The 27,154-nt window shown below is 50.9% G+C and overlaps 1 protein-coding gene across 1 annotated transcript; it reads right to left on the bottom strand.

Annotated features, from left to right (window-relative positions):
* Nucleotides 1-27,154, bottom strand: POLA2 (DNA polymerase alpha 2, accessory subunit). The gene is made up of 18 exons (XM_043581686.1): nt 26,334-27,154; nt 23,013-23,137; nt 22,433-22,524; nt 21,783-21,840; nt 17,118-17,224; nt 14,923-15,116; nt 13,960-14,048; nt 12,564-12,719; nt 11,641-11,703; nt 10,819-10,861; nt 7,357-7,481; nt 7,021-7,059; nt 6,217-6,290; nt 3,088-3,196; nt 2,473-2,579; nt 1,609-1,668; nt 1,225-1,351; nt 1-503 (listed from the first exon to the last, which is right to left on the bottom strand). Exons 1-18 carry the CDS (start codon nt 26,410-26,412, stop codon nt 351-353), a joined length of 1,800 nt encoding a protein of 599 aa, XP_043437621.1. The 5' UTR covers nt 26,413-27,154; the 3' UTR covers nt 1-350.

Raw genomic sequence — 27,154 nt, 5'->3', positions numbered from 1 at the left:
TTCTCCTCAGAATTTACTTTTACTTCTCCAAAAGTCGTTTCCGTGTCTGATATCAAGCAGAAAAATCAAAAAGCCTTCTTGCGTTTTCGGAGCACGCCGCGTCCACGGCCGGTTCTCTCTGGACTCTGCGTGTACTTGAAGAAACAGCAGCTTTCCTCCCAAGAAGTTCAACTCAGAGCCAGGGTCCAGCTGCACGAGGCCTTGCCCGCCAGGCCTGGACCCCGCAGCCTCTTCTCCAGCTCGCCGCCTGCTGCCTCTACCTTTCCACGCCTGGGCTCTTGTGGGAAGGCCGCTCCTGGGCTCACGTGTCCGCGAGGCCGCGTGACGGGGGATGATGGAGCACCGGGGCCTCAGATCCTGACCACCTGGGCGGCCGCACACGGACTCCGCCTCCCCTCCCCGTCCTCAGCCCGCTGCCTCCTGAGGAGGAGTCGGCCGAAGGTGCCCCCCACCTGCCCTTTGGTGAGGCGCCCGGGGTTCACACAGACACAGCCGAGGACGTCCTGGGGAAAGGAGAGGGGCCGACGTGAGAAAGTTGGAATCATCTAACCGTCAGACCCCAGCGAGGGGTTTATAAAATGGAAAGGAAGGCCGAACCCATCTCAAGTCTGGTCTGTTAACTTATTATTGGAAAACCCTGAATTCCTTAGGAGCTTCTGAAACAGAATGAAGGAGGTGAACAGGCAGGGTAACAATCGGCTCCCAGACTTGGGGACAAATGTCTACCTCCTGAGGGCGAAATGGCTCTGGGTTGGCCAGAGGGGTACTGGTCGGGAGGATCCCCTGCGAGGGACCCACCCCGGGGCAAGGTGGGGGGGGGGGTGGGGGAGCAGGCCTCGGATGGCACAGATGACAGAGAGCCAAAGGGCTGAAATCCCCCTGGAGGTCACATCCGCATTCAGGGGCGGGGGCAGGCAAGTGCAAGTGTGAAACCTCTCCAGGTCACCCTGACATGGCCCCAGGTGACAGCCACTGTTTGAGGGGCTTCCTGCCCGCCCCTGGGACTCCCAGGCTGGGCCGACGGAGCACCGTGCTCTGGGGCGCAGGCGAGCAGGGGGATGCCTTTTTCCTTACACGTTTTACTAACAGATTAGTTTACCCCCCCCCCCCCCCCAAACAAATGAGGCCACCGTCCCCAGCACGAAGAGCGAGGAGCAGTGGTCTAGAAGGGGAAGTCAAAGACCGGTTCTGGCATTTCTGGGAAAAAGCAGAGTCCAAACCCACCTTCACGAAGTATTTCAGCTCTGATGGGATAATGAAGACGTCTGGGGTGACAGGCAGCTGGGCGTAGGTGTAGAAATTCTCATAGTCAATGGCCATGTCTTCCTGGGGAGGGTAGAGCGGGTAGTAGCTACAGAGACGGAGAGAAACAGTCAGCAGTGGCTGATCCGGGCCCCACCCTTCCCGCATGGCTTCCCTCTCTGCATCCATGCTTTCAGATTGTCCTTCCTGCTCCTCTGTGTTTGGGGGACAGAATGCGGGCTTGTCATGGCAGGGCAGAGTTCCCTGGGAACTCTTCCCAAGGAAGGCGCTCCCAATCAAATCGGTCAGAGCCCCGGACCCCGGAGCACACTCTTCACGGTCAGTTATTCCGGCGAGCCGGCTCACCTCCTCTGGGTCAGGATGTGCTTGAGGATTCGGCTGAGTCTGTCTGAAGTTCCGGAAGAACTGGGGAAGGAAGAGAAGCAAGAAACGGAATGCAGAGCCCTGTTTTTCAGCTTCTGTTTCTCTCTGGGGAGGACTCGAGGCTTTCATAAACTAGGGGGAAGCTACGCGGCCCGTGTGCGGTGACGGGAGGGTACCTCTGGGGAAGTCCAAAGACCCACCCCCAAAGAGCTCGGTCTGTCCCCACCTGAGGAGGGGAGCTGGCCACCGGGCTGCGAAGGGAAAAGGCGGGCATCCCTGGTGGCGAGACCATAGCGGGCCGTTGGCTAGAACCGCAGCGTGCAAGAATGGGCCAGGGGCCCACCAGTGGGTGGGGGCGTGCAGTCGGGGTGACCCTCAACCACAGCCCGCAAGCGCACACCCATCTCGCCCAACACGCCAACTGCTTCACACTCCTTCCGGTGACGGGGGAACTGAACTGCCGGACCTATGCTCAGCAGGTGTGGCGGGGTCTGATTCTGCAGAACGACACCTGCTCTGGTAAGGGAGGCTGCCCGTTCATTCTCCCGGAGCAGGGGCGCCCACTCCTGCCTAGGTCACGAAGGTGGGAGGGGAAGGAAAGCAGGTGAACTTCTAGGATTATAAAGGAAGCACAAAGACATGGTTCTTCGGGGTCTCCGACACTGCAGACGAACGTAGCAGAAACGTATCCAGTTGCTGTCTTGGGGACAGAGAAACTCTAATGGCCAAAAGGTGTGGCACAAAGTGCTGCTCTAGGGACTTCCCAGGCAAGGCTGCCAAGCAGCCCCTCGATTCTCTGGTCTAGAAAGCCAGTGCCCTGCCTGCTGGCCCAGAACTGCTTCTCACCTACTGATCTCCTCGGCTCCCATGTGGAACAGCAGATCCGTGGACGTCAGGCCGAAGACCACTCCGTTCACGGAGAGGCTGCAGGGCTCAGACACGAACCGCACTCGCTAGATTGAAGGGGCGAGACGAGCATTTGTACACCAAAGCTAGAAACTTCTTCCCCATGAAAGTGGGGCGTCTCCCAGGGCTGGGGAGACCACCGAAAGGGGGAGCAAACCAACAGAGAGTAAATCACATTCGCTTGTTAAAAAGAGAAGCCTAAGGGGCGCCTGGGTGGCTCAGTCGGTTAAGCGGCCGACTTCGGCTCAGGTCATGATCTCGCGGTCCGTGAGTTCAGGCCCCGCGTCGGGCTCTGTGCTGACAGCTCAGAGCCTGGAGCCTGTTTCAGATTCTGTGTCTCCCTCTCTCTGACCCTCCCCCGTTCATGCTCTGTCTCTGTCTCAAAAATAAATAAACGTTAAAAAAAAAAAAAAAAAAAGAGAGAGAAGCTTAAAATTCAGGCCCTATCCATGCCCCCAAAAGGCACCCCCCTCCCTCCGCTTAGGGGGAAGAGCTGGGTCCCCCGCAGCACATTGGATTCGGGCTGCCTGCTTCTCAGGGAAAGGATGTTGGTACCTTGATGTCTTCTCGAGGCAGATCGGAGTAGCTGAAGGGTGGCTGTGGGTACACGGACTCGTGGTGCACATCCCTCAGCGATGGGACAAAGACGAGGTGGGAGCCAGAGCTACTTTGTCAAAAAAGCATCAGGAAAAAAAAAAAAAAAAAAAGCATCAGAAGAGGGAGAAAACTGAGCGCAGTTGCGTTAGAACAGCTGGACGACAGACTGAAGATGTCGCAGCTTAATACGAGAGCCTGCACCCAGGGAGGAACTTCAGAACTGAATTCTAGAAGGAGAGGTGCTGTTTCCCATGGGACACTGTGAGCAAAAGACGACTGTTCTCATCTCTACCCTTCTACCTCAACGAGGCTCAGGTCACCCAGGACATGCTTCCTTCCGGGTGTTCCACTTTCTTCTGAGGTTCTACTGGGGAAGGGATGGGACCGTTTGGTAGAAAAGGGGGAGAAGTTGGGATATAGAAAATCTAGAAAGACAAGGTTTAGACCAAAGAGTCAGAGCTGAACCCAAAGTTCTGTGTCTTCGCGCTACGCAAACAGATGCAGCTCACGGGCATTAGTCTCCCTGACCGGGGCTCTTTCCCGGGGAGAGGCCAGGCCTGCCGACCGCCTGCACACACGGCCCTCCCGTTCAGGGATCAAACCAGACCCTCCCGACACAATGCTCGGTCTGAATTACGACGGAGACAGAAACGCCTTCAGAGGGACGGGGAAGAACGCAGGTGGCCTCTCCCCGAGCCAGCCCCGTGCCTCTCGCGTGCGGAAGCGAGGCCCCAAGTTTTTCTCAGCAGCCCGTGTTGCCAAAATGACAGGGATATTTAACAGCAACAGCAAAAGCAATGATTCCCCCTGACGGAGGCAGAAGGGGGGAATCTCTAGGGGACAACATGTAATCGAAGAAAAACCCTGAACTCTGGGACCCAACTGTTTATCCTCCTCAGCCACACAAAAGAGGAAAGGGGGAAAAAAAAATCCTGTTTCCCTGGTTCCCTCAGCGGTGCTTGGCAGTGGGGCCTATTACAAACCACACGGGCGCAAAGTGTCACTTTGGGGGCATGTTCAAGACTCACCAACAGCTCTCCCTGCCAGCTCCCTCTCTTGCTTAAAATGTGTGGCCTTCCCAGATACAGGTATAGGGATAAAGGCATTGGTGATTGTGGTCACATCTGTCACTTGTTTGTCATACCTGCTCAGAGTGTGAACTGAGACTTTTGCAACAGAGAATAAGGGTCTTGAGACCACAGATACTTTGCATGCTATGGTCCCTCTGACATGGAAAAGTGCACTATCGTTTCCCAAGGCCCGGCGGGGGAACCCAAATGGGACTCGCCGTGCTCCGGACCCCACGGGCTCAGTCTGTGGTGGACACGAAAGGCGGCTGTGCAGCTGGCCCCTCTGTTTCAGCGAAGGTTCTGGAAGAGCGACGGTTAAGGAGAAAACAGCCCTCCCGCTCATGGTTATGAAGTGGCTGTAGGGGGAGGGATCCGAAAGAAAATTCCAACTATGCTGAGCATTGCACAGCCCTCAGGCATCACGGTGGGAGGGTCCCCGCGGCCGCTCCCTCTGCGGCTCAGCTCTCTGTGGAGGGGGTGCTTCCTCAATAGTTCTGGCTTTTACTGATAAATCAGCTTTGTGCTCCGCGTTTCTGAACTCTCAGGAATAAAAATAAATTCCCCTAACGAGGAGACGCTGACCACTTATATACAGTTAGGGGAAGGGGGGGCGGCTCTCCCTGCCCTGAGGCGCACACTGGCCACAGATGAAAGTGCCTGGCGGCGCTGGGTGTTCACCCCACAGTGACAATGCCCCATTTGTTCTTTGTTTGTCCCACCGCTGTCACCACCACACGGGGCGAGGAACCAAAACCAGAACCCGATGTCACAGGGACAGCACCCGGCCCACTGGGCACTGCTATGCAGGTCCCTGCCCACCCCCAGGGGACCCGAAAGAAGGGGACACCGGCCCTGCTCCCGGATGCCGGGAGGGGGCAGGGGGGTGATCTCAGAGGAGGAGCACTGGGCGCTCTCCAGCTCTGATGAACCCGGCCAGGGTCACAACAACGTGGGAGGCAAGAGGGCAGGCACTGTATGGTCTTCCTTTGTGGAAGGGAGGGGGGGAAGGGGAGACCCAGTCGCATGCAGGCCGTCACTGGCACGACTCAAGTCCCCCACTGGCAGGTCAGTTAGAGGGTGTCTTCCCCCATCCCCGAGGCCTACCACGCTGGCCGTGCTGCCCATACAAGAAGGTAGTATTACGACTAATCGACTCTGGGATCAGTTCTCACGGCGGATGGGCGGAAGATTATACATCTTGTTTTGAGAACCACCTTTGTTACAGACTCGTTTTTAAAAGCTTAGCCTCAGGAATGTGTATTTTTTATGAGCTCAGCTACAGGCGAGCAAATCCCTGGAGGAGAAGATCCATCACCTGCCCCAATTCCTTTCAAACCCTAGCACTGGAAGGGCAGGGACAGGAAGTGAGGAGGTCAGCTTCCTGATTAACTTCCTACATGCAGCTTTAGACTCTTCCTGGAACAGTGCCCTTTCTCTCAAATTAGAACCGCTCATCTCTTTCATCGCCACTGTGACCTCTCACCGTCCCTTCCCCTTGGTCTACGGCGAGGATCCAGGGTCCCACCCTCTTGGGAGTTTCTACCACGGTTTCCTGGCCGTCAGCAGTGCCCCTCGAAACCCAGGGAAGCTCTGACGCCGGGGAAGGACTTGGGCTCACCCCAAAACAATCACTCGCGCAGCAAGATGTTTGGGGCCCCTGGGGATTTTGTTGGGTAACTCATCAAACACTTCTCAGAATCAGCTGGGAAGATTCCCATGGAACGAGCTTATACAAAGGCGAGCGAGAAGAAGGAAGGAAGTAAAAGAACAAGCAAGGGAAGAGCGAAAGTCTATGAAGCGTTTTCCTGTCAAGTGTGTTTATCTTTGTGTTTGACAGAGATGCCTCTTAACCTGGCGTCGGTGCACTTGAGGGTCAAGAGTTGGATCCGATCTCTGTAGTTCAAAAGGATGAAGGGGGTAAGGGCTACCATTGCTTTCCATCAGTTTCAGCTTCCTACTGGGAAGCCCCGGAGAAACTAGGCAGCTTAAGGTTCTGTCCAACATTCTGAATTCTGACCTTCGTGTCCCTTCAATAATTGTCCGTAGACACTGCTTGAAGACATCTTCAAATGGACTTGTCAGCAGACAGTTCTGCAAGAGAAGAAGGGACACCGATCTAGAGGGTAGGCGTTGGCCTTTGTTCACCTGCCTAACACGTTAGTGACCTCAGGGGCCAGCTGTTGAGCGAGGAGCTGGAGGGGATACAAAGACGAAAGAGACGCGTCTCTGTCCTCAAGGAGCGGAGTCTACCAGGGGGCAGGAGAGGAGATGGGGGAGGAATTCCAAATCCCCTGGAATGTAAGCTGAGACAAAGACTAAAAGGAAGAGCGTCTCGAAATCCTTTCTGTGGAAGGTACAATATCCAGAGAGAAGGGTAGGAGGCACCAGCTCTCGGCCGAGAGATGCCCTGGGAAGGGCCACTTGTGTTTTATGCACCAAGGGACAGCATGGTGTGGGGCAAGGAGCTGAGGGCAGCAGCCTGGTGGGGCGCTTCTGCACGTGCGGCTCCGCGACCCACGGACACCTGCATCCGAGCTAGTGCCCCGCGCCTCCGCATGCAGTGTCCCAAGGGGACACCGGGACTCACAGCTTTGTATTTCCCTCCCCCAGCTTCCAAATGGCCTTGTGTGCTGGGGAAGTGAAGCCTTCAAATTCCGTATCTTTACAAAAATGCCCCGCTACAATGTTTTTCTGTTTAGCCACAGGGATTAATTTAGGTTTGTTACAGATGCAGCGTAAACTCCGAAATCTGGAAGTAACAGCGAGGGCTCAACTGAACGCAAGAATCCGGCACTTGCCCATCCCAGCCCCGGTCACTTACCTCAACCTGCTCATGCTTAGCATCCAGGAAAGGTCCCAACTGCAACAGGCCCAAGGGGAGAGAAACAAAGGTGTCAGAACCACACGGTGTCTGTGAGCACCTTCACATACCCTCCTAGTGGTTCTCTGCCCAGGATCTATCTGTCCCTCCGGGCTGCGCGTGGAGCCCAGGACAGGTAGCAGATGGGGTGGGGGTGCCCGGCTGTGACCCTGGATGGAGGGGGGGCTGCCTCCTACAACACTGGGCCTTTTCCCAAAGTCTCTTCCCCAGTTTTCCCATTGGTACCCGCCCCCCCTCCACCCAACGAGGCGAAGCTGTCCCAGGAGGGTTTCCTACCAGGATGCAGACATCTGGCCGGTCGCGGTTGATGATGGCAATTAGATCGAGCAGGGGGTCATACGTGATGCTGTCGGAGGTCGTGTATGGCCCGCAGGCCACCAGGACCATGTTTTGCTCAAAATCTAAGACAGAAAGGATCACGAGGTGTTGATTAGAAGAAAACGGAACGGTGGCAGAAAGGACGATTAGGGAAAAAAAACCGCCCCAGGATTCAATTGATTGAGAGTCTCCCTAGGCGTACAATTCTGGGAATCCAAGAATAAGACCTCATTCCCAGCCTCAAAGAATATTCCATCAGCTGCTAGAGACGGGGAAGTATGCGAATAGCCAGAGCACGACAGGCGGTTTGTTAGCAGCACACGTGAGCGATGGGAGGAAGCAATCGGGAGAGACGTGATCAAGGTGAGGTCTGCTAATGCGCTGCCTCCCTTTTTTATTGGGGTAAAAAAAGCACAACATAGGGGCGCCTGCGTGGCTCAGTCGGTGAAGCGTCCGACTTCAGCTCAGGTCATGATCTCGCAGTTCGTGAGTTCGAGCCCTGCATCGGGCTCTGTGCTGACAGCTAGGAGCCTGGAGCTCGCCTTGGATTCTGTGTCTCCCTCTCTCTCGGCTCCTCCCCCGCTCATGCTCTCTCTCTCTCTCTCTCTCTCTCTTTCAAAAATAAATTAAAAAATTAAAAAAAAAAAAAAACCACAGCATAAAACTTACCATATTAACCATTTTTAAGTGTACGTTTCAGTGCCATTAAAAGAATCCAGAATGCCGGGCAACCATCGCTGCCATTCGTTCCCAGAACTCTGTTCATCTTGTCAAACTGAAACTCTGTTCCCATTAAACACTAACTCCTCCTCCCCTGCCCCCATTCTCCTGTCTATGATTTTGGCCGTTCTAAGTATCTCATGTAAGTGGAACCACCCAATATTTATCTTTTGGTGACTGGCTTATTTCGCTTTGCTTATGCTTGTAAGTAGGATTTTCCGGGAGCCAGGGCAAGCAGTCTCCTGGAGAGCGTGCAGTTTGAGTGTGTTTGGAGTGAGGGAACATCTGGTGGTCCCGTGTGGCTGCCGAACGCAGTCCACGGAGTCCAGATGGGCTGGGTGTGAGGCTCGGAATGGGATTCCCGCGTGAGCGGCACAGAGGTGTGGCGTTTGGCCACCTGTCGCACACTGCCCTTTTCCCCACAGCATCGGCTTTCCTTTGGGAGAGCCAGCCCTCTCCTCCGTAAAGCAGTCTGGGGGCTGCAAATTAAGTGTACTGTCGTCCCCTGGTCCGGAGACAGACGTCTGACCAGTTTAAGCCATCCACACTCTTCTCCCTGGTTCTGGAATCTTGAGGTGAACTATCCAAGAACAGAAAAAAGGGTGGAGCTGACCTATTCCAGCCAGAGGTAACCGGGCGACATAGTTGGGGAATACCTGCTAGCCGGATACCTCGAGTTGTGAGGCCCTTCCCTGCTTCTAAATCTGCGCTCCTAGCTGCCTCTCTTACCTGTGGGCTAGCTGGATTTCCCCTAACAAATTCTCTTTTTAAGTCCAAACCAGTTTCTGTGGCTCTCACTGACAAAACCCGAAGATCCCTGCCTTCTCAACGTGTTTTAGCTTCCTATGGCTGTTGGGACAATGATCACAAACTTAGTGGCTTAAAGACAACACAGATTTATTATCGCGGGTCTGGAGGTCAGAAGTCCTAAAATCAGTGTTGGCAGGGCTGTGTTCCTTCTGGAGGCTCCAGGTGAGAAACTGTTTCCTTGACTTTTCCAGCTTCTAGAAGCTGCCTGGCATTCCTTGGTTTGTGAACCTTCCTCTACCTTCGAAGCCGGTAGCCTACCATTTCTGTCTCTGACTCGGATCATTCTGCCCCCCCCCCACCCCTTACAAAGACCCTTGTGATTGCACTGGGCCCACCTGTGCAGTCCAGGCTAACCCCCCCACTCAGGATTCTTAAATTAAGCATACCTGCAACGTCCCTTCTGCCATATAGAGTAACACATTCACACGTTGCAGGGACTTGGGGGGGGGGGGCGTTACTGGTCTACCAGAGCAGGAACCCCATGAAATGAGATGGACAGTTCAGGGAGAAGAGTAAGTTTCATGCAACGATAGGGCAGAGGACAAAGTTAAATTTGGTTCTGAGGAGCCTACAGGAGATGTAAACCCTGGAGTAAATACCAAGTGCCAGCTGGACGAGGCCCCTGTCTTACTCTGTCTCCACGAGTGCCCGGCTCAACACCTTGGTCAAAAATGTTTCTTAATAACCTGTTCAACTGCTTCCAGAGGCTTCCCTGGCATACAGCGAGGCTCCGGGCATCTCATGTCAATTTCATTTCACCCCCTGAAGTGGACTAATATCACCAAACTAATCGTGTTGCCAGAAACACCTATCTGCTGATACAATGGGCAATGTCACAAACTCCTAAACTGCATTCCTGATTCTAGGTCATCTCCAAGAATGACCTCATCACTATCAATGTGCACAGGGGGTTGACAATACCCTGGCGTCAGCCATCTCATTGTGAGTCCTCAATAGTCTTCTGCTTTGCTTTCAAAAATGCTTTGAATTATTTTGAGGCAGTCTGTTAACACTTCTTTTTTGTCCCTTCCCCTCTAGATTAGTTATCAAATGACTCTGGGCTTCCTTAGAAATTTGTCTACTTTTTTCAATTTTTAAATTTTATTTAAATCCAAGTTAGTTAACATACAGTGTAATAATTGTTTCAGGAGAATTTAGTGATTTATCACTTACACATAGCACCCCAGTGCCCACCCCAAGTGCCCTCCTTAATGCCCATGCCCCCACCCAGCACCCCTGCAGCAACCCTCAGTTTGTTCTCTGTATTTAAGAGTCTTTTGCGGTTTGCCTCCCTCTGTTTATATTTTTCCTTCCCTTCCTCTATGTTTTGTTTCTTAAATTTGTCTAATTTTTAAATAAACTTGCTATTTTGGAATAACTTTAGAAACATAGGAAAGTTGTAAAGACAGCACCAAGCTCCTGTATATATACCTTTCCCCCAGCGTCCCGTAACGTCCTAATGCCCCCAGCGTCCTGACTATGGTGCATTTGTCAAAACGTAGCAATTAACGCTGGCTCATTACTCTTAGCTTCTGAATTTATTTGGGTATTACTAGCTTTTCCACTAATGTCCCTTTTCTCTTCCCGGATCCCATCTAGGATAACACAGTGCATTCAAAGAAATTCTTTTATATAAATATTCCTATTTTCCCTCTCATAAAGTAACTTCCAGATACAAATGGCATGCCTCTTGTAGCCAGAACCCAGGTGGCAGCGCTCACTGGGCTCGGACCCCGGCCTTCCACAAAGCGCCCGTGAAGCCACCAATCTGCTGTCACCCCTAGCCTCCGCCAGGGTGCGCCCAGGCAGCTTCTGCAGTTTTCCCAGGGCCTGAGGAACCTCGTCCACCATATTCACTGTTAGCAAAACAACGTTTGGACCCAGACTTACCTTCATCCTCTTTGGGGGGCTGGTAAAACGGAAGCGGCACACCCTTAAAGACAGGAGAAAAGCTAAATTGAGGCCTTACCCCAGGCACCATCTTTGGTTAAAAAAAGGGGTGGCCCCTGACCGGCATGGGAGGGGGGCGGGCAGATAGCATTTGCAGGTGGGAGGGAGGGTGGTGGGGGAGGGCTGAGATGCATAAGAAAGCAGCCTCAGTCTTGCTCCTTGGAGCTAAAAGCTCACAGATCTGATGATACCTGCATTCTTCTGTATGGCTCAGGGTGACCAAGAAATGCACGTAATGGGAGGTCACGGCTAATCTCATAATATAACTCAAGACAGGTGCTTAAAGTACCAGTTCCCTAGGCCAGGACCGGACAGCAGGGAATCTGAGACTTCTGCTTGCACTATGTGAAAATCAGCGGAGGATTATCACCTAGAGCAGGGATAGGTAAACTAGGGTCTATGGGTGCAATCTGGCTACTTCCTGTGTTTATAAATCAAGTTTACTGGCACAGAGCCACACTCATTGGCTTATGGGGGGTCCATGGCACTTTTATGCCACAGCGGCACAACTGAGTCATTGTGACAGAGACCGTATGTCCTGTAAATTAGCCTGAAATAATTACTCTCGGGCCCTTTACAGAAATGGTTTGCTGACCCCTGGCCTAGAGGCAGCTTCCCATTTTATAGAGAATTGGGAAGCAAACAGATAGGCTCTCAAAAGGGATGAGTTTCCAGGACAGTCAGAACTGCACGTACTGTGCCGGCAGCAAAGCGGGGGGGGGGGGTGGGGGGTGGGTGGGGGTTGGGCAACTGCCGGGGTACCTCGTAGAGTTTGGTGGCAATAAGTTTTGCACCCGTGGTGTTGATTCCTTCCAGAATGACAACCTGAAGGACAAGAAGCAGAACGGGAGATAAATGACAAGTCACTAATACACTATTTTCATACAGTTAAAAATTATTAAGTATCGGGGCACTTGACTGGCTCAGTGGGTAGACCATGCGACTCTTGACCCTGGGGTTGTGAGTTTGAGTCCCACGTTGGGTAGTTTACTTAAAAAAAAAAAACCTTAGGTACTAAGTCCAGCTATCTCATTTTATAGTTGTAAACGTGGGGGTATTTTTTTTAGAAAACAAATTAAAGGGGCTGGGGAGCTTGGGTGGCTTAGTCGGTTAAGTGTCTGACTCTTGGGTTTCGTCTCAAGTCATGATCTCACAGTTCGTGATCTCACGCTTCGTAACAGTGTAGAGTCTGCTTGGGATTCTCTCTTGCCCCGCCACCTCCCCACGCCCCTTCCCTGCTTGTGCTCACTCACTCTTACTCTCTCTCTCTCTCCCTCCCTCTCAAAATAAATAAAAAACTTAAAAAAAAAAAAAGAAAGAAAACAAAGAGGTTGTATTAGTAATAATTACGCGCTATACAGATGACCTAATTTTTTGTAATGATCCTATGAGGTAAGAATTATTATTCCTATTTTAGAGACGAAGACACTCTGGCTTCAAGAGGATAAGGAATGTGGCCAGAATGACACATCTTGTGGGGTGGAGCTGGACCCCGGCAACAGATCCCAGAGCCGAGGTCAGAGCACTGGGGGAAAGCTGGAATCCCCATGAGCCTGGGCTCTAGCTACACCCCCCGCCGCCACAGGTTGAAAGTGACAGGCAGCCGGTGACAGAACGCTTGTCCCCAGAGCTGCAGCCCGCTACACGTACTACGGGGTGAACAGCCCACGCGCGTCCCATCTCACCTGTCCGGGAAACAGAGAGTATTCTTTGAGCTCAGATAAATCCACTGGAATTTGAGCCCCTGAGGAGTGTTCCCGGTCTCCCTCAAGAATCACGGATTTGCTGTTCAGCTTCCCGTTGGTATCACAGCCAATCTGGCCCAGCAGAGTGACAGGCTCCTACCGAAGGTGTAACAAAAGAATGACAGTCTTTGGGACAGGAGCTCAAAACCCGAGGTCAACAGAATAAATCACAAAGCAAATCCCAAACGGCAAATATTTTTTGGCGGGGCATCATATTGACGAGAATCACCGCTGCCTCTCACGGCAGAAGAACGAACACTCAGATGGCATTTGGTCTGTCTGCACCCCCCCCCCCATGCTTGAGCCCCTCTAAGTGGCCACCTAAGCTTGAGCATCTCAAGTAAAGGGAAACTTGCACCCCAAGGCAGCCCACCGCATCTCTGGAGAGTTTCGACTATCAACAGTAGCTCAGGTCTATCGAGCTCATGAACATCCGGCACTGTTCTACAGGCTTACGTGTATTAACCTGTCTAATTTTCACAATTGTGAAACTGTGGATACTGTTACTGTACTCACTTTACAAATGAGAAAAATCAGCCCGACAGGTTACATAATTTAATCAAGGTCAAAGAGTGGGTAAAGTCTGGTTTGAAGTTTGGCTCCAGAGCCATATCCTTAACCACATACCATATTGTCTCTTAACAGGAAGTTCTTCTCTGAATTGAGCTGAAATTTCTCTCCCCGGGGCTTCCTCTATCCTGTTCCCACTCCTGGGGGCCGACTGAGGAAGTCTAATCTTTTCCCAAACTTCCTTCTATGACATGGTTTTGCATATCTTCCCCAACTGGTCAATCTTCTCCGAATGCAAACAATGACAGAAGTACCATAAGGAATGTTCTAGAACACATTTCCCCTTAGGTTAAAAAATGTTTTAGAGAGAAAGCACTGGTCCATATATGCCAGATGATATCACCATTCAAGATACTACTGGCAACAGTTGGCCCCTAAGGACAGAGACCACATTAGGGGAGACCAGGAGCCACCGCTTCTAGACTCCCTATCCTTGCCGTTGTCCTCATATCCTGATAACCGAATGCTTCTATCTGTAGGAAATCTCCAGGGGGCACCTGCCTTACCACTAAAAGGAAAAGGCCTCGGTCTTTGCTTGAGCACAAGACCCTAACCAAGTGCACCGAAAATGACCGTCTCTGGTCACAAAACCCGACAGTTCTTGTAGGTCTTTCTTCAGAAGGATCCATTTTATCAAATTCGACCAAGACGGATGTTCTAACTAGAATGTAGACAAGACGTAAAAAAGGACGCAAGAAGGATGCCTGTTCCCCGTCAGTTAAAAAATACAACAGTAACTGGGAGAAACTGGGAGAACAATTCTTACTTGAGCTGGGACCAGAACGGAAGTAAAAGCCTCAATCTGGTAATGTTCCTTAAGTTCGCTGCCGAGTTCTTCTATCTTGCAGGTCAGAACTGAAATCCCAGAGGGGAAAAAGTATCGCGTTTAGGACGTTCCGCTTGCCAAGGGGAGAAAATACCGCACGCTGTAAGATATTAAAGTCAGCCAGAAGCAGGAGGGCGCCCAGGACGTCTTTCTAAAGCCTGACGAATCTCTCGAAATCGGGTGGCTGGGGTGGCCTTCCGTTTGGCCACATATCGTGTGGCAGAATCCCTGAGAGTCAGCACGGATCCCCACAACCCAGTCTTCCTTTTATTTTGGTCATCAGTGAGGTTTGGGGGAAGTCAAGCCCAACCTGGAGCGTCTTCCATTCTTTACAAGGAAGAAGCCGTGAGTGTCTTTGACCTCACTTGGGCTTTTTTGACATAGTTCAAGTGGTTGCCACTGGGAAATGGTTGCGTGCTTTTTCTTGAGCACTTTTCTTCAGGGAGGCAAAGTGACTTGGGAGAATTACTGAGAGCATCTCCTCCACTCATGTCCCTCCACTAACAGGGGCATCTGGAGGACACCTACCGACTTCTATTTTCAAAGGCAACCTTGGGGCTCGTTCTACCAGCCTTGCTAAAGTTTTGTTACTTTATACCTTTCCAGGTGGTTCTATAGCTTCTGGAACTTCTTTCTTTCTTTACAAAAATTTTTTAATGTTTTATTTATTTTCGAGACAGAGAGACAGAGACAGAGACAGGGAGGGAGAGTGTGAGTGAGGGAGGGACAGAAAGAGAGGGAGACAGAATCCGAAGCAGGCTCCAGGCTCTCAGGTGTCACCACAGAGCCTGATGCGGGGCTTGAACCCACGAACCATGAGATCATGACCTGAGCCAAAGCTGGGCGCTCAACGACTGAGCCACCCAGACACCGCTCCAGAATTTCAAAGGGAAAAACAATCACCTTCTCGAATATCTGGAAGCTTCTGAAACATTGATTTGTAGCTCCCGGTTAGTGCCTCTGGACACCCCAAGACCTTCAGGCTGATATTGCCAGCCCCTCCTCTTCCAGACCAAGACCCTCCCTGTGCTGAGCCAAAGGAGGTAACCACTTCTCCGCGGTTACTTCTCGCGTTGTACTTCTGAGAGGGAGCAGCACTGATCGGAAGCAAAACAGGTGAATATTACTACACTCGTATCTAAAGAGAGAGGGGAATACAATGAGGTCACCTTGGGGATTGGACAAACGTCAAGCTGGCCTCACATTGTCTAAATCTAATCAGCTTAATGGGGTCGCACATACCCGGACCTTTAAGGAATTCCAGGAATGAGGGTAAGTTTAGAGACAGAGACAGATTTTAAAGGGTTTTCTCCTGGCTTCAAATGAAACAAAGCGAGACCAAACCAAACCAAACGCTGAACTGATTAAGAAGCAAGTTTCAAGTATCACTTTCCTTGGTTTCTTATGATTTTTTTTTTTAGCACTTATTAGAATACCATTAGAGCCTGGCTGTGGATAAGCCCAAAGTTGCTGTGCACATCTAATACCTCACGATGTAGTTTAAGGTAGACACCCCAATAAAACACAGTTAAAAGGAATTAATCAACTTTCCCCAGTGTCTACGGAGGTGGAGATGTAATGAATTCAGTCAGTTGGTGAACAAATATTCCCATTCTTCAAGGCTCAACTGACAAGTTCTCATATTTCCTCTCACTGACTGGTAAACAAAAACACACAAATACTGCTGAACAGCTTGGATGACAGCGAGGCCCTCTAATCCTCTGGTCGTGCACACAGCTCACAGAGAGGTCTATTTCAAACGGTCTTCATTTAATGCGCCGAGACTCTGCAGGGGCCAGTTTTATGTGGGTGACGTTGCAACTGGGGCTAGGAGTCCCTCTTTCGACAGACAGGCTACACAAAATGAGCTCAATTAACCACCTCGCTCTCCAGGGCCGCCTCTACTGGAGTAATTTAGAGGTTACTTTCATAAATTACCAAACCAGTCTCTGACGTCAGCTTTATTAGCGTGCATTAAAAAATGCCTAGGCGGTGCATCGCCGACTTTTCCAAGCTCCTCCCAGAGCAACTCTGTGGGACAGCCATGACCACCGGCCCTTTAACGCCACGACACTTTGAGCGACTGCTTATTTAGAGATTATAACCGCCGTGACAGTGCTGGTTCAGCTCATGAGAACCATGTCTATACAGCAAGTTTCAAAGATGCCCTTGGAAGTCTAGAAAGCTCACGTCCGAAACCCGAGAGCAGGAGTGGACCAAACTGGCGTTAACTGTCCATCAGAGTCCAAGGACTGCTCATCTGGAATGATTGTGATCACCTGCTTTCTCAAGAGAAGGAGCTGGGAAATCTTAAGCTCTGCTGAATCTGGAAGACGTGATCCGAAGCACAGGTGGTGGCCGATGGCAGTCGGTATTTCCCTAAACGGTTAACGTGACCGCTTCTTAGCCTCATCCTGATGTGGCAACACCAAAACCTTTCTCCGACTCGGCAGGGCCCTCACCTATGGCATTCTCCAATAGAAGACATGTCATTTACGGATTTCAAAAAAAAAATCACATGTGATCTTTGTGGATTTATGTGCAGAGGTGGCAGCGGGGATAAAAGTGCCAATTAAGTCCGTGTAGAGTCACAGCGACAAGAAACCTCTCAGAAACTAGTTGTAACCTGAGAGAGGAACAATAAGCGGGTTACACAACATTACGAACGCAGAGACGTGCTTTTCTTTTTAAAAACTAAATACTTTAGCTTAAGAGAAGAAGAAGAAACCCAACAACAAATGAACTAACAGAGGCAGGTGAAAACCTATTTGTCTCGACTGGCAAGACTCCTAAGACTCCAGGACTTCTGAATAGATAGGTTGTTTTCCACAGAAGATATCAGTTCCTGATCTAGGAAATGAGCCCCAGAAAAGTGGGTGGAAAGTGAGTTTCCTTAACTACTGGAAGACACGGTAATTTTCCACACAGGAAGAGAAGGCAGGGAGGGCAGGGAGAAACGAGGCTCTCCGGCCAGGCACCGCGGAGGTCCATGTCCACCTGCATCTTGTAGGGTCACTCTGTAGAGTCAGCCACGCGATAACCAGAGAAAGGGGAGGGCAGGCCTGCTGTCTGGCAGCTGGATTCATTCTGATCCATACCTTGGAGAGAAACTGGATGGCGAGAGAAGCTGATGGGGGCTCCGAGTAGACACAGTCCTTTTGGTTAGGGGGGTTTCTGGGGTGGTGATAGCTCGCTTCTGAGAACCCTAGGAACAAAACAGAAGACAGAATCCCAGTCACTGTAGATGCAAGTTGCTAACCGAGTGTATACAGCCCCTTAGGAAGAGAAGCATGGTGCCCAAATGTAGGGCACGAGGTAGGATGGGGTTGGTTCTGTTCTTAAGGCCCCGTCTCCAAGTATAAGCCCACATAGAAATCTGTAGTGGCTGTGACCAAGATCCATCAGAATCCTGTCCCCATTTTGAAGGCAATAATGAAAAAGTACCAACATTTCCCAGAAAAAGACTGCCAAGCAGGCAATCTGTCCTGTCAAATTGTTCACGTGGTCGCTCTCTTCCCCCACCTCTTTGCTTTAGTACAGCTGCTGAGTTTTGCGACGCGTACGGTTTTGACCTGTGCGGCCACGGTTTCCTCAGAAGGGATGGGACCACGTTACTGCTCATTTTGGCAAAGTCCCCCGCCCGTTTTCAAAATCAGAGATAGGAACAACTCCAGGCGGATAACACGGTTGAGCTCATAGTTGGAGACTATTTAGCAAACACCTCATTGACGGTCACTTCTGTTCTCTGGTTTTTTCTCATCAACCAAGAATCCAAAGATATGCCCAGGAAGGAGGATGAAACCCACAGCTCAAGAGATTCATCGCTCCCCAAAGTCTAGGACAGACGACTGTGGCAGAGCAAAGACAAAACCCTTGCTGGGACCACGACCAGGAGGCCAGCTGGCCTGCGGTGGATTCCCTGCCCTTGGGCTCCTCCTGGCTGTGTACAGAAGTTATGCCACTATGGCTATCTGCTGGGGATGACTGGGGACAGAACACAAGAGAACGGACTCAAGACCGTCATTAAGTAGCTGGAATGGAAATTAGATTTTAAAAAGACGCTTATGCTACCACTCTTATACAATAACCATTTTCTTTTCACCCCTCTGCTTCCTGCCCACGGCTGGAGACTGCTGCAGCCCAGCCCACAATAACCATTTTTAAAAGATGTTTATTTTTTAAAGAGACAGTATGAGCAGGGGAGGGGCAGAGAGAGAGGGAGACACAGAATCGGAAGCAGGCTCTAGGCTCTACAGTGACAGCAGAGAGCCCAACACGGGGCTCAAATCCACAAACGGTGAGGTCGTGACCTGAGCTGAAGCCAGATGCTCAACTAACTGAGCCACCCAGGTGCCCCTACAATAACTCTTTTTTAATAGTATTTTAATATTTTTCCAATTAAAAAAAAATAAATTCTAATATTTAATCTTAGTTTAAATACAAATCTTGGGGCTCCTGGGTGGCTCAGTCGGTTAAGCGTCTGACTTCGACTCAGGTCACGATCTCGCGGTCCATGAGTTCGAGCCCCGTGTTGGGCTCTGGGCTGATGGCTCGGAGCCTAGAGCCTGCTTCCGATTCTGTGTCTCCCTCTCTCTCTGCCCCTCCCCCGTTCATGCTCTGTCTCTCTCTGTCTCAAAAATAAACGTTAAAAAAAATTTTTTTTAAATAAATAAATACAAATCTTAATTTGAATATTACATATACTGCTTTTTTTTGCACTATATTAATTATGAGCAGTTCCCCACATTATCAAAAACTTTGTCCTTTTTAGTAGCTGTGCTAATTAAATTGCTACGTAATAATTTACATAACTACTTCTCTACTGCTGGATGTCTGGGATGCTTGCAGTTTTGGGTGATTATATATAATGCTGAGATGCCCACTTTTACACAGATAGCGTCTCCCATAATTTGGATTATTTCCTTAGGGGAGAGTCTGACTAGGGATAGTTACTGGACCAAAGGATGGATAAGATTTTATGGTTTTGCTATACATTCTCAAACTATTTTCTTAAACGACCCTGGTAATACACAGGGGCTGTCCAACTCTGGGGCCAAGGTCGTGTAGCAGTATTTCAAGAGAAAGACAGTCTGTCTCCCAGGACGCGGCCAGAGGAGGTTACTCTGGGAGACAACGCAGTCTCACGGTGCTCGTCCTCAGCTCTCGCAGTGAAAGCTGATTGTGTCAATAAACCAACTCCAGTCATGCTTCTTGGGGATGCGCTCTGACCAAGCTCATGAGGTCTATCAACACTACAGGCCAGTATTCATTCACAGCGAGGACAAGTGACTGAGGGTACCATATTCCCATAAGCTGGGGTGAGCACATGCTCACGCCCCACAGAAACCCAAGTTACGGCCAAGGATGCCAGTTTACTAACTTGCTAGAAACAGAACGCTCGCGGCCTGGGAACTTCAAATCCTTGGGCTAACACATTCTCCCCTGTCGGGCAGGACATGAGGAAAGCCAGACTATAGCCACTGGATTTACGGTGAGCCTGGAGGCAGAGAGTGGCTGTCAACTGCACAAGGCAAATAATGATGATAAACCAAGGCCACTGGAACATTCACCCCCTATAGCACAGGTACACCTGCCTCTGAGACCCGACAAGGGCCTGGCAACCTCACTGTGGCACCGCTCGTGTGGGAAAGACCGACGTTCGGCACCATGACTATTTTGTCAGGAGGCCACTGATGTGTGGCCTAACAACGATCAAGCAGTTTCTGTGTGGCAGCTCCTGTTCTGAGTATTTTACGTTCCTCTAGCTCAGCCCACACGGCGTCTCCCCTGAGCTTCAGATACATTTCATATTGTTTGCTCATTTCAGTCCGACTCACTCAACTCTGATTCCCTGGTCACCAAGTGTGATGCCTAACTGAGCCTCCTAGATGTCTCTGTAGCAGGAACGGGTGTCCTCGGTAGGATGTCTCCGTGGCTGGGAGGGTACATACTTCCACATTAAGTCAAGTGAATTTGCATCTGATCTCTGCTGTCAGTCTACTGAGAGCTGGGTTACCACGAGTCAGTCCCCAAGAACGTGATCAGCTCCGGACATACAGACAGATCAGATAAATTCTGGAGCTGTGAAGCTGTCCGTCAGATCGACACGTGACAGCCCCGCTGGGTCCCGCAATTCTGGCTGATCCTACGCGGGGAGCCGAGGCAACCGTGCTCATCCAGAAGAGCTGTCCCTGAACAACTACCAACGTGCCAGGCTCAAACAGCAGCGAACAAAGCAACGTCTCTGCAGGGAGCTTCCGTTCTAAGGGAGGGAGGCAGACTAAAACAAAGAAGTAAATATAGAACAGGTCTCATGGCAATGGGTTCCACAGAGAAGAACAGAGCAAGAGAAGAAAACGGGGGAGGGAAAGAGGAGGGGGCTTTGCTCTCGCAGGCAGAGCTGTTCCCTCAGGCAGGGGGCATAGGAGATGGACACGTGTGATGTGTCTCAAGAGCAGCAAGACCACCAGAGTGGGGAGGAGGGTGGGAAGACAAGGGAGTGGGGCCAACTCCGGACAGACGCTCACGCGCCTTCTGAACGTTATCAGGGACGATGGCAGAGCCAGGGGAGAGCCGAGAGCAGGAAAAACCTAGTCCGACTTGCATCCGAAAGGGGCACGGAGCACCGACTGTTGTGTGAATTGCTTGGAGGCGGACAGAGTGAAAGAAGCCAGGACGGGAAGCCATCCCGCTCACTCAGGAGACGCCGGTGCTGCAGGCCTGGTGGTGACAGGTCCTGGCGGACAGGGCTCGGCGAGGACCCGGATTCTGGAAGGAGGGCCGACGGGACTGGTGGAGGAGTTGGATGTGGGGCGTGAGAGAGAAGGAAGACTGGGGGAGGTCTCCAGGGTTCCTGGCCCGAACGAACACAAGAGCGGAGGTACCTTTTAGTAAGGTGTGGGCTCCCGGACAAGCCCATCTCTAGGGGGACAGTCAAGTGCGGATTTCGGATCTCTTCAATTTAGGCTAAGGGAAGTCGCAGGAGGCTCACAGGGTATGTGGTGTGTGCCTGTTTTGTGTCAGCACCTCCACGGGGCACGTTTTTAGCTTTCTTGCTCGCCGCAGGCACCCCTGAGCTACTCACCTTCCTTCTCACAGGGTAACCTGCTTTGAAACATTAAGGCTTGCTCCGTGCTTATGAATTTCTACACATTTTAAGCTTCTCGAGGGCAGAGCCCAGCCATGCTCGCTTCATTCACCACTGTTCACCCGGGGTCTCGTACAGTGCCTGGCACTCAGCAGCTGCTCAGTAAATGAACAAAAGCACCCCGATTGTAGAGCTGAGGAAACCGCAGCTCAGATAAAACAACTCACCCCAGGTCACCTAGGTCTTTTGACTCAGGCTTGGAGGGCAACACTATTCCACTTATCCTATCCTGCCTCTTCCGCTGGGATCCAACACCAGAACTGCATTACTCCATTGTAGGACTTCTGCCTGACACAACACTGTGTAACTTTTACAGAGAGTCATTATGGAGAGACTGTATTTGTAAACATTTTATGATATGCTACCTGAAAAAAAAAAAAAAAAAAAAAGCAGGGTAGCTTCGTGGTCGCAAGGACTGCTGTTATGTAAGCGCATCTATGCCCGTGATGGGAAAGGCAGACGTGGCAGGAACCGTATACGTGGTTCATCCCACCGTATACGTGGTTCATCCCCTCCCTTAGAACTTCAAATGTTGCGATAATGTTCTACTGTTTCTAGAATAAAGACAAAAAAAAAAATGCTACTTGTAGAAAGCATTTCCAAACACTATACTCACCTTAGAGGGTGTGGTGTAAGAGTTCAAGAGGGTCTCTTCTTCTTCCTCCACTTCGATTCTAAAAAAAAGTGTTTAAGGAAAACAACCAAAATCTAAGGCGATGGTTGATTAGATAAGAAATCTAAGCAGTAGGTACTTAAAATTTTTTTTTTTTTTTATTTTAGAGAAACAGCCAGTGGAGGAGAGGGGCAGAGGGGGAGAGAGAGAGAGAGAAAATCCCAAACTGGTTCCGTGCTCAATGCAGAGCCTGACGCGGCGCTTGATCCCACAACCCTGGGATCATAACCTGAACCAAGTAAGAGTCGGATGCTCAACCAACTGAGCCGCCCAGGCGCCCCAGTACATACTTTTTATTATTTGTTTTTATTTTATTAAGTTTATTCATTTATTATTTCTGAGACAGAGAGAGAGAGAGCACGTGCACACATATACACAAGTCGGGGAGGGGCAAAGAGAGAGAGAGGCAGACACAGAATCCGATGCAGGGCTCAAACCCACCAACCAACAAACCGCGAGATCATGACCCGAGCTGAAGTCGGATGCTCAACTGACTGGGTCCCCCAGGTGCCCCTACTGTTTGCTTTAAAATTACACAAATTATGAAACACAGCATGTGGCTTGATGCAAAGACCTTGGGCAGAAAAGGATACAGTTCTTGTATGGAAACAATGTCTCTAGCTCCTGCGTGCCCACCATCCCCGGAGGCTCTGTGCGAGGCTTTGGGCAATCTTTTGCTCAGACACTGAGGAATAAAAGATAATGAATATATATTATTGTGTAGTCCAGTAACAGAGAAAGTGTTTTTCACAGCCGTGAAGGAGGCGTTCAAAACGTAATCACATATATCTAAAATTCCTCAAAGTAAGAATTAAGAGGATGCACGATAGACTAAAAAGGAACAGTTATCCCGTGACTGTTTGTTTCTAAGAACTTAATTCTAATAACAAAACCAATGGTTTGAAGACCTACCACCCGACATACAGTTTTAGGTGATTTATACCCACTCTCCTGTAATTGTTACAGTAACCGTAAAAAATATGGGTGATTAGAACCACTAACAGAAGAGGAAACGGAGGCCCAGAAACACGTTCCATAGTTTGCCCAAGTGCACGTCGGGACCAGAATCCAGACCCGATTCTACAGCCTGTGCTTCTCAACACATCCCAACGCCTTCCCTCAAGAGCAAAAATAGAGAATTTCAGGATTAGTTTCCTTACATTTTGTTCTTACCTCATGCTCAAAAGAGCTCAGGATCTCTGAGGTCAGGCGAACGTTACCTATGCTGGTGCAGAAGGCTATAAGCTCAGTGGCCATTTTCTCTTCATTCTGTCCGTACAGAATGCACAGCTCTACCACTGTAGGAAGGAAAACCGGATGAGTAAGAACTCAGTTCATTGCTTGCAGCCTTCCCCTTGAAAAGTGAAAATAATCCTCTATTTATTCAATCAATATTTATTCAGCACCCACTAGGGCCAGGCACTGTTCCAGGCATGAGACTACAGCAGTGAACAAAACAGAAGAATCCTGGTCTCCACGAAGCTTACTATTGGAGACAGAAAACAAGTAAGTAAAAATCTGTAGGATGTTAGACGGTTACGTGTGCTGTGTAGAAAAATAAAGCCGGGGAAGGGATCAGGGGTTGGTATTTGTCAACACGACGATTAGAGCAGGCTTCAGTGAGTGAAGACCGGAAGTGAGGCGTGCAGTATTCAGGGAAAGAGCTTTCAAGCAAAGATCCCGAGGTAGAAGCAAGACCAGCAAGGCCGCTACGGCTGGAACATAGGGAGGAAGGAGACAGAAGATGAGCCGAAGGGTCAAGAAGGTGCAGATTGCCGGCCACTGTAATTACCCTGGTTAACACTCTGAGTAACTTGGAAAATCACTAGAGAGTCTGGACAGAACAGGATCACTCTGGATGCTGTGTTAAGCATAGACTAAAGGGGACAAGGGCAGATCAGAAGGACCAATTAAGATAATCACGGCAGGGTGCCTGGGTGGCTCAGCTGGTTAAGCGTCTGACTCTTGATTTAGGCTCAGGTCACCATCTCACGGTCATGAGATCGAGCCCCACACGGGGCTGTGCGCAGAGCGTGGAGCCTGCTGAAGACTCATTCTGTCTCTCTCTCTCAAAAAAAGAGAGAGGGACAGAGAGACAGAGAGAGAGAGAATTACGGCAAAATGCAGGTGAGAGGTGATGGTGGCTGGGATCAAGGTGGTGGCAGCGGCGGTGGGGAAGAAGTGGTTGGGCTCTAGATGGGAGGCATCCTGAGCGTAAGGCCAGTGGGACTCGCTGATGTGAAGCAAAAAAGGAGTCAAGGATGAGGCTGTTTTCAGCCTGAGCCCCTGGAAGGGTGAGGACATACAGGAGCTTGGCTTTTAGACACATGGAGTTTGAGATGCCAATTAAATATCCAGCTGGCAGCAGAATGGACCAGCCTGCAGTTCTGCAAGAGGTCTGGGGTAAGATGTACACCTGGGAATCACGAGCAACACATGGGATGAAAAACCACGAGACCGGCTGAGATGACTAAGGGGCTCGTCTGGGGCTCAGGGCGAGCTGAGAAGTGGTGACAACCAAGGTAAGAAAACAACCAGGTGTAGTGTCTGAGAAGCGAAGAGAAAAACGTGTTTCAAAGAGGACACGACCGTCAAAGGCTGCTAATTTGAGACGAGGGCTGAAAATTCACCCGACTTTAGCTAGGTGAAGGTCACTGGTGACCTTGAGAGGAACAGTTTCAGCAAAGTGCTGGGGATGAAAAAGCTTCCTGAAATGGGCTGAGGGAGGAAAAAAATGAAGACAGCAAATATAGACAACCCTTTCGAGGAGGTTTGGTGTAATTGGGGAGGAGAGAATTGGAATGGGGGGGGGTCAATAGAATGTTTTTTTTTTTTTAATTTTTTTTTCAACGTTTTTATTTATTTTTTTGGGGGGAAAGAGAGAGACAGAGCATGAATGGGGGAGGGGCAGAGAGAGAGGGAGACACAGAATCGGAAACAGGCTCCAGGCTCTGAGCCATCAGCCCAGAGCCCGACGCGGGGCTCGAACTCACGGCCCGCGAGATCGTGACCTGGCTGAAGTCGGACGCCCAACCGACTGCGCCACCCAGGCGCCCCTAGAATGTTTTAAAAGAGGAGCAAGGGCAGCCTGAGTGGCTCAGTCAGTAGAGCATCGGACTCTTGTTTTCCGCTGAGGTCATATCTTGTGGCTCATGAGTTTTGAGCCTTGCATCAGGCTCTGTGCTGACAGTGTAGACAGAGTCTGCTTGGGATTCTACCTCCCTTGCTCTCTTCCCCTCCCCTGCTCACACTCTCTCTCTCAAAACAAATAAATAAACATTAAAAAAAAAGGGGGGGGGAGCGAGAACCACATTTCTACGCTATTAGGGGAAAAAGCTCTCAGAGCGAGAAAAAGGGAAAATATAAAGAGTTTAGAATTACTGGGGTGATGTTCTTAAGAAGGTGAGAAAGAATGGGATTTAGGACTCAAGTGGAGGGTCTGGATTTTGCTAGGAATATGGAGAATTTATTCATTATAATAGGACGGAAGGAGAGGTAGGTGGGAAGAAGGAACGGTGGTAACTTATGGAAGTTTCCCAATTCTATTTCCTTGGTGAAACAAGTTCATCAGCTTTTGAGTGGGACAGAAAGATGTCAAAGGTGGCAAACAGTCATCCAGGACACGCAGAGGGGAACAGATCAGGGAAATATGGTCTGACCGGCAATGTTAGAGTCCCAGTGAGGTTAGTGATTATGAACTCAAAGCCTAGCGTGCCAACGTCACTACCAAAGTAGTTCTGGGAAATGGAAGCAACAGGAATTTTGGAGAAGAACGCACTGGGCATACGGACGTGGACTATTCTGGTATCTCACGTTAAGTTAACATGTTTGCATCCTGGTTTTATGTATTGAAAACTGCTCCTGGCCCAGAGCCTGACCAATAACAGGGAGCACTGGACCGGAGGAGAGGGGACTGGGGTTCAGGGACCAGCTCAGGCTGTTTCTCCCTCTGTAAACTGCTGACAAGCTTCCCACAGTTCCTACCAAAGCTCAAATTCAATTCTGGAAACCCACCTCAAGGGAGGCATATTAGCACAGACCACCAGCGGCTTTGATGGGAAACGACGGATCAGCAGAAATTTAAAGAGGCTGGAAAGGGAGGAGCCAGGAATAAAAAGCCATATTGCAACCCCCCCCCCCCCCCCCAACTCTTGCTCTGTTATGGAGGCGTAAATAATTTCCCAGCTCTTGCCACCGGGCCTAGTCTGAACCTGGCATGTCCCAAGTGCACCCTTCCGAAACTGCGTTGATTTAAAGTGGTGCTTCGTATTTTTATTTTTGAGTTGGGATCCAAGAGCACGCTGCAAACATTTCAAAGTCCCCACATCCCGAATCTCAACACCTGGATTCACTCTTCACCTCCCAACGACCAAGAGGTCCGATCTAGGGGAGGTGGGGCTTGGAAGCGGTCCCCCTCTGGGTTCTACGTGACCGGGAACACGGAGCGCGAGCGCGGACCTCCGCTGGGGTCCGGGGCGGAGGCGAGGGACTCACATTTCTCAGCCAGAGCCTCATCGCAATCCACGTCAAAGATCTGCAACTCCTCCACCAGGCGCTGGGCCGACACGCTCATGGTGACCCAGGGGGCGGCCGGGGGTCCGGCCCACCGAGCTCGGACCGGAGTCTAAGGAACCCGCGGCGTGGAGATCGAGGGGCAGGACGAGATTCCCCTGATCCTTTCACCCTTCGGGAGACCGAGACGGAAGGGGGGTCAAACAGCCCGAGCCCTCAGGCGGTCAGAAGGTCCCAGGCGTCAGTCACGGAGGAGCGCCTTATTTTAATTGGGAGAAGCCCCAAACACCCGAAGGGAGGAAGCGGAAATCTCGTTAACTCGCTCTTCTGGAGAGAACGTCCTGCTTCCTAAAAGCTACGGCGGAGCATCTCGAGGACTGGAGCAAAACCGAGCAATCAAGGAAAACCCGCCAAATGGTGTGCGCGGAGCGCGCAGGCGCGAGGCCCGGTTCAACCCCACCCCTTCCCCTCCGCTTCCTTCTTCACCTTCCCGGGCGCCGCGCGCGCTCGCGCGTCTGAGGGCGCGTGCGCACAAACGCCAACGCGCCTGCCCGCGCGCTCGCGTCCGGGCCCCGCGGGCGGCCGACCCTGTCGCGGCTGCGCGCTTGCCTCTCTTAAGGCGCGAAAGCTGGGCCCCGGCGCGCGGTGTCCTTGACTCCCCGGATCGAAATCGCGTCCCCGTGCCAGCCGCGGTTGCTGCATTTCGGGCACCGCCCGCTGGGCGAAGCTCGGTGACGAAAGTTCGTCACCCTTTTGTCTCGTGCCTTGGTGCGCAGGCGCTGTTGTGTATACGCCCGCCAGCC

The sequence above is a fragment of the Prionailurus bengalensis genome, chromosome D1, assembly GCF_016509475.1.
Source record: "Prionailurus bengalensis isolate Pbe53 chromosome D1, Fcat_Pben_1.1_paternal_pri, whole genome shotgun sequence".
NCBI classification, from domain to species: domain Eukaryota; kingdom Metazoa; phylum Chordata; class Mammalia; order Carnivora; family Felidae; genus Prionailurus; species Prionailurus bengalensis.
Note: the sequence above shows the minus strand (reverse complement) of the source record. Positions and strands in the feature narration are given on the sequence as shown.